Here is a 6,992-nt window from a genome sequence, read left to right as displayed (position 1 = left end):
AAATAATAAAAGGCTGTTACACATTTAACTTTCGGACAAAGCCTTTTTCAGATAAGAAAATACACACACATTCATTCACGGAGATGGCAGTCACGTGTGCTTGGTTATGTGAATGAATGTGTGTGTTCTTTTCTTTTCTGAAGAAGGCTTTGGCTGAAAGCTAAATGTGTATCAACCTTTCCATTGTGCATGTCTGCAACTCAATATATTCTCTTCTTTATATTGTTGTACACATGGTTAATTTACAGACTGTTATGTTTCCTTGTAGTTTCTACCAGCTTGCTTCTGGATATTAATGTGTTAAATCCACAGCGATGACTTTATGTGGTAACACACAATGAAAGATGTGTGAGATGAAGCTGCAAAGAAATGTTGCCTGATCTTGTGAACAGAATAAAAGGAATACAGAGTCCAGTCATAGAATTTTACCTTGACATATTTTCTAATGCAAGAAAAAAAATGAACTCAAAACAGAAATCTGTTTAAATACTTTAATAATTTTAGTTATTAATACACAAGCAACATATACTGTTTATAAAGACCGCACTCTATAAACAATTACAGCTTTATTCGTACATGCTGACATGTTGGAACATACAGTTACATTCATACCAGAAAGCAAGCATTCAGTTGATGAAGAGAACAGGAAATGAAGCGTAACAGTTACATCAGTCATGGTGTTTTGTACTATCTCAAGGAATTTCATGTTTCAACATAATAAAATTCATGATTGATCTACAATCAGAGTCAATAGTTTTACTCCAATACAGCTTCCATCATTATTATCAGTATACATATTTGTGACTGGTTTTCTTTTGGTGTCAAAGCAGATGCACATATTACTGCATTGCATGCGGGAGGTTATGCTCATGCCTAGTAAGCACGAGAGGAGAAATTGGCACGTATCTGGCAGGATTGTACACGGTTAATACAACTAACTTAAAAGCTTTCTTTTGTACCAGTTGTGATGATTATGTGTGTCCTGCTTACACTCTATACATTCAAAACTTCTTACATGTTCTCTTATTACATTACATTTCTTACTAACATACTACCTTAAATGTACCTGCCTGAATACTGTCACTAACATTTACTAAAAAATAATACTTTCTCATAATCTCAAATGAAGGGACTTGTTCTCACCAAGCTGCTTTGCCAGCTGGATTAATGCTTTTCCTGGAAAAAATTCCTCAAAAGTTACAACTGACCTAAAAAAATTATGTGAGTATTTATCTCTCTTATCCTCTGCACAGGTGAGAATCTGGTAAACATCCCTATGGCAAAAATATTTATTACATCAGCTAGGCCTACAATACTATGGAAAATGGCACACTTCAACAAAAAACTCCATAAAAAAACTAAGCAGGTAAAATCTCACAACCAATATTTCACAACAAATGAAAAAAGGTAAAATAAAACATCTATAAAATCACATTTCAAAATGTGAAACTACTTCACAATAAAAGTAATAAATACAGATACACGCTTTAAAAGTGCAGTAAGGTTGTACATAAAACTACTGGTTATTATGTACACTACAGTCCAACTTCTCATTTCATTTTAAAAGCAGTTCATTTGCCATCTGAGTATAATGGACTTGGCTCAAGCAAAGTGACCATGTAAATATGAACACTTTTTGGTCAGAAAAAAATGTTGATTTGTATAAGTGATATTCCCTGATTATTTGTGGATTGTTTACGGAACTATTTACAAAGAAATGTGCTCTAATAGTATACCAAAATACTACATCACAGAAGCAAACTTGCGCATTTCATCACTGCTAACGTAGAGCCGTCAACAAACCAATTAAAAATTCAACATGCTGGCATTTCTTATTAATCTGTATCACATGTTACGAAGCCCAGCAAGATTATCAGTTCGAAAAGGCAACAGGGCCAAATAAAATGGCCACAGCCTATCGTAGTATCAGCTGTCTGTTTCACACTTTAGAATGCATCTTTAGCAGCAGACACAAATGCCAAGAGATCCGAGTTAAGAAGGCTGGGAACACTGGCGTAGTTCCCATTGGCCGTCATTCAGGAAAGCAGGCCAGGTGGAGGTTGTTCTGCAGACACAGTGGCGACCTGGAGCTGGTTTGGAGGGTGCTGAGGTTGTGGAGCATGCTGACTGAGTTCTGCCTTCACACGACGAGCAATATGACTGCGTGTGTGTTTCCGCAAATGGTCCTTGCGGTAAAAACCTTTGCCACATTCTGTACACACATGTCGTTTTTCACCTGAATGTATGACAAAATGCAAAGTAAGCTGCTCCTTCCTTTTAAATGCTTTGAGACACACCGTGCAAACATAAGGACGCTCAGGATTGTGGCTCTGTTTGTGACGTGTGAGGTGATCTTTTCTCTTCAGTCCTGCACCACAAATGTCACAAACAAAACGACGTTCTAAAGTATGGCCCAGGAGATGTTGCTCTAATAGCTCTTTCTCCGGATATGCCATATGACATTCGGGGCAACAATACAATGTGGAACCATCTAAAGCTGTTGTGAGACGAATTTCTCCAGGTTTTGGTCTAGGCTTCTTTTCCTTGTTAACCTTCTTCTTCTTCTTTTTCTTTGCACCAACTTGAGGTCCGTTATTCCCCACAACCCCTGGTGTTGTTGTTGTTGCAACACCTATTGCTGGGCCTGCAGAATTTGCAACCATTTCTGTTTCTTTTTTAATGTTCTCAGCTGAGTACTTAAGAAAGTGATGAAGGCTTATAGGTAAAGTAGAAGCTGGTAAATGAGAAAGATAATCCGCAACAGTTGAACCTGGTGTGGCTAAGCTTTGCCACGATGCTGGCATTGTTGTTGTTGTCTGTGTTGCATGGTGGTGGTGATGCTGATGGATAGCCATAGCTCCACCATACTCCCCTTCATTCGAACCAGGTCGATCTTCCTTATCAACATCTTCACATTTCACATCTTTCGGTTTCTCACCCACTGGGTTTTCCCTCATCATTGCTGCACACAGATCCTGGGGTTGCATATCACCTGCATGATAGGGTGGCCGTTTCTCAGGCATCTGCCGAGATTGTGGTGGAGGAGGTTGCTGCTGCTGCTGCTGCTGCTGTTGTTGTTGTTGCTGCTGCTGTTGCTGTTGTTGTTGCTGCTGCTGCTGCTGTTGTTGTTGCTCCTGAACGGATGGGGATGAGGTAGGTCTGTTTTGTTGCTGAACTGAACCCGCTTGCGTGTAAGGAACACCAACAGCGCCTGGATAATGATGAGTAGCAGCTATAGCAGCACTTGCATGGTACTTAGATGAATTTGGATTCATCATATTGTTAACCTGAGGCGCGCCTGGATTATTCCTTCCATCATCTCTAACATACTTTCCCATATTTACTGGCATGCCAATGGGAGGATGATGTTGATTGAAATGAGCTGGTCCTGGGCTGGTGTGATAACGTGGTCCTGCACCTCCACCATCACTGACAGCTTGGGGTGGCAGTCCTCCACTACTTCCATCGTGAGTAAATTTCGCCGCAAACTGATGAATCGTAGGAATTGACGCAGGAAAGTGACCACCAAAAGGAGAGAAATTCATTGTTGCAGATTAGCTGAGAATGCAGTCTTCAAACTTTCACGAACTTTCTGCAGATCTTTGTTACTGGACGAATGCCTGAAATGGACAAAATAAAGCTTCATTACAAGTGTGTACATAACCTTTGGAGACTTGGTTTTGAATACATACAATTTCCGTCATTTCGGCACAAAGGTTAGTGGTACGAGTATGTTTACTTCCATAATTCTTGTTTCATTTGTCACTTTGCTTACTAAGAGATGTCTTTAATTTTCGAATAAATGTTTAATTATTTTTATTTTTCTGGCGGCGTCATGGCCCGCGAAAAGATATACAAGATGGGCCTCTGAATGGACATGTTATACATTCGCCGAAATTTTAGACGAATGGCGGTATCAGGCACAAAATTAATGATAATGAGAAACTCTGTTTACAAGTCCTCCAAACAGTAGTATTTCCACGGTACATATGTACTCACCGGTATGCGTTTTGTTGTCCTCATGATGTTTTATTTCCATAAATACGCGTCTTTGACAGAAAACATAAACACCTGCTTTGCGCGACGTTACTCTGCTGTTACTTTATACCCACCACCACCAGTGCGTGTATCTGCCATCTACAGTCAATGCCGAAGGTATCGCTGCAGCGGGTTATTTGTTTGGGATGGCTTGGCGTCGGCAGCATTGATATTGTGTAATTGTGTGTTACATTCGTCGGGCTGTTTGCCATTGTTAAATTTACGGCAGTCAAAATATTTGAATTATAACTTCAAAGTAAATAGGTTTCTTGATTTCGAGAAAGTAGTTGCTTTAGTGGAGAGTTGTTCACGGTGTACATGTTGCCTTATGAAAGTAATAAACCTGTTTAAGAGTTGTGGCCACAAATGAAGCAGTAACAGTCGTCTAGACATCCCGCATCACTGAACTAAATTATTGGATAATCTGTGTTACGCTTCGTCACTTTTAAAATTGTTACCGGCACTCATTAACATTAAATTCCGCCGATGGATTTCGTCACATTATTATATGCTCCCGTTGTACTGTGTTGTGTACAGATGCCCTCTTGGTTACACTAGATGTTGATTTATAACACTCACAATTACATAGGTAATAGCCTGTATAATACTCATTGACGACAGTTTCATTTGTTTTTTTTTTTTTTAATTTAATTTTGTTTAACAAGTTCATTACATTAAACGTTCCTTATTCTCCAAACTAGTATTTAACAACTCTGTACATAAGTTTAAACAACAAAAATTTTCACTCTGTGGTGTTGATATTTCTAAATAATTTCAGCGAAAGCTAGTTTGCCTTTCCTTGGAGGAAGGTCTGAATATTTTTTTCTGCATTCCCAAAATTCCTTCCACATGACACACATGTTGTGTCTTTGGACCCAGATAGCCTGTAAAATGCACTTGGGTGAAATACTCCATACTATAGCCCTGCAGTAAATAGATGTTGCTTGTCTACATATTCTGTGGAGCATACTATAATAAGAATTAATTTCACCATTCAAAGAAAGACATTGGTAGACTTTATTCATTTGATTTCATTACGTAACAAAATTCTTAAAGCCTTGCAAATAGTTGCCTCCAGACAGTCTTCTCTGGTTCATGTGCAGTTAATATTGTACTAATTGTGGAATTATTTCATTTAAGCTAGACAAATTAATGTTTTATATTCTTCAGACAAACTTTCTGGTATGAATGTACTGGAACATGTGAGGTGGTGACAACTCAGTAATTGTATGATGAATATTTTAAGAATAATCATGGATATTTACTGAGATTATATGTCTTAGAATGTCATAAATGCAGATATATATTTTGTTCTTTCACCATGGCTACAGTCAACTGGTTCTCATATACTGCTTCACATATTTGTGTGTGTGTGTGTGTGTGTGTGTGTGTGTGTGTGTGTGCGTGCGTGCGTGCGTGCGTGCGTGTGTGCGCTATTAATTTTCATTGTATTACGGTGATGAACTCTAAGTCATGAGATGATCCCTGGATGAAGAAATAAATAGAATAGTGTGAAAATAGTATTTCAGATTTATTGCTTCATACACTCATTTGCATCACACTCTTTCATGATAGAAATGCATGTCCAGTATATACTGACAGTTATTTTCAGTAGTGTCATGTTACTAACTTACAATACTTTATTTTAGTTTGAATCAGCATCAAATTTGTGTATGAACATGTTAACCAGTATTGGCCAATCTACATATCTTGTTGGTTGATGGGCCCAGTTTTTTGTTTCTGCTTTTTTCCCCCTTTCTGAATACCATTTCAGTTTGAATGTAAAGAACTCATTGATAACTTTGGCCATTACAGAATGTCATTGCTTTGTTAATTAAATTTTATGAATACTGACATTTCTCATCTCTTATTCATCATTTCTAATGCTGATGAAAAATACTCAGTTTGACTAAAAGCTGTAGCTTCAATAGATTTTCTTTCCCAAAACTATATTATGCTGAAATTAGATACGTCTGATAGTTATTTTAAGTATTCATTTAATAGCGATTTAGAGGAATATTTGATGCAAGAGGTTGGCTTTGACCGGGGATGTAAGGAACATGCGACAAAGGTTATGAACAATATAACTACTATAACATAATATCAGTGCCAATTTTTTCAAGTGGTCTTAGCTACAGATCAGTCAGTCACCACAAATAGGTTTTCTTAGTTTCACATTCATCCGCTTTGCCAACTCAAACCAAACCTCACCTTCCAACCTAAAGTATACCTTGGGCTAAACTACAGACCAAACGGTCACAATAGCCAGGTTTTCTTGCATTCTCGTTTGTTGGCTTTGCCAACAAACACCAGAACTGTGAATATATGCACCAAAATGTGATGTTACAGCAGCCATTAACATTATGTCACTGGTCAAAACCGACGACTTGTATCGAATATTCCTGATGACCCAATCTGAGCATGCATGTTTCTAACTGTCACAAGGAGCCAGAAATCAGTGGTACTAATAAGTAATGTAACTAATCAGTAATGGAAGTGATTTACAGCATAATTTCAGAGTGATGAAACATGAGAGTGAAAGCTATATAAAAAAAACTGTATATGTAACAGTATGAATCATTAGAAGAATTCTTTTAATTAATTGCCCGCCTCTTGCATAACCTTTGCATTATGATCTGATGATAGTTGTTACAGATTAATAAATTGTTTTGAATTCAGGGGATTCAAATCCCCAACCAGCCCAGCCAGTAATGCCATGAAACATACGATGAAATGGTTCGTTTGAAAAAGACACAGTTGATTTCCTTCCTCAATCTGACTGAGCTTGTGACCTTTCTCAAATGACTTCCTCACTTGAAGTGCAGGGCAGACAATCACATGTTTTTGTGTCTATAGGGAAAAAGACTGGTGGATGCATTGGCACAGAGTGACACACAATGAGGGAGAGGAGACATGAATTGGGAGGAAGTGATAGGACAGAGGAGGCGGAATTG

At 38.0% G+C, this 6,992-nt stretch overlaps 1 protein-coding gene across 1 annotated transcript; it reads right to left on the bottom strand.

The window, feature by feature from the left end:
• Positions 1-477: 477 nt before the first annotated feature.
• Positions 478-4,120, bottom strand: LOC124594748 (zinc finger protein 184-like). The gene is made up of 2 exons (XM_047133128.1): positions 4,000-4,120; positions 478-3,620 (listed from the first exon to the last, which is right to left on the bottom strand). The coding sequence occupies exon 2, from the start codon at positions 3,543-3,545 to the stop codon at positions 2,037-2,039; it is 1,509 nt and encodes a 502-aa protein (XP_046989084.1). The 5' UTR covers positions 3,546-3,620; positions 4,000-4,120; the 3' UTR covers positions 478-2,036.
• Positions 4,121-6,992: the final 2,872 nt, after the last annotated feature.

Source organism: Schistocerca americana, chromosome 2 (genome assembly GCF_021461395.2).
Source record: "Schistocerca americana isolate TAMUIC-IGC-003095 chromosome 2, iqSchAmer2.1, whole genome shotgun sequence".
NCBI classification, from domain to species: Eukaryota; Metazoa; Arthropoda; class Insecta; order Orthoptera; family Acrididae; genus Schistocerca; species Schistocerca americana.
Note: the sequence above shows the minus strand (reverse complement) of the source record. Positions and strands in the feature narration are given on the sequence as shown.

Coding starts and splice junctions, on each gene's coding strand:
- LOC124594748 (XM_047133128.1), bottom strand. CDS start 3,545: ATGAATTTCTCTCCTTTTGGTGGTCACTTTCCTGCGTCAATTCCTACG.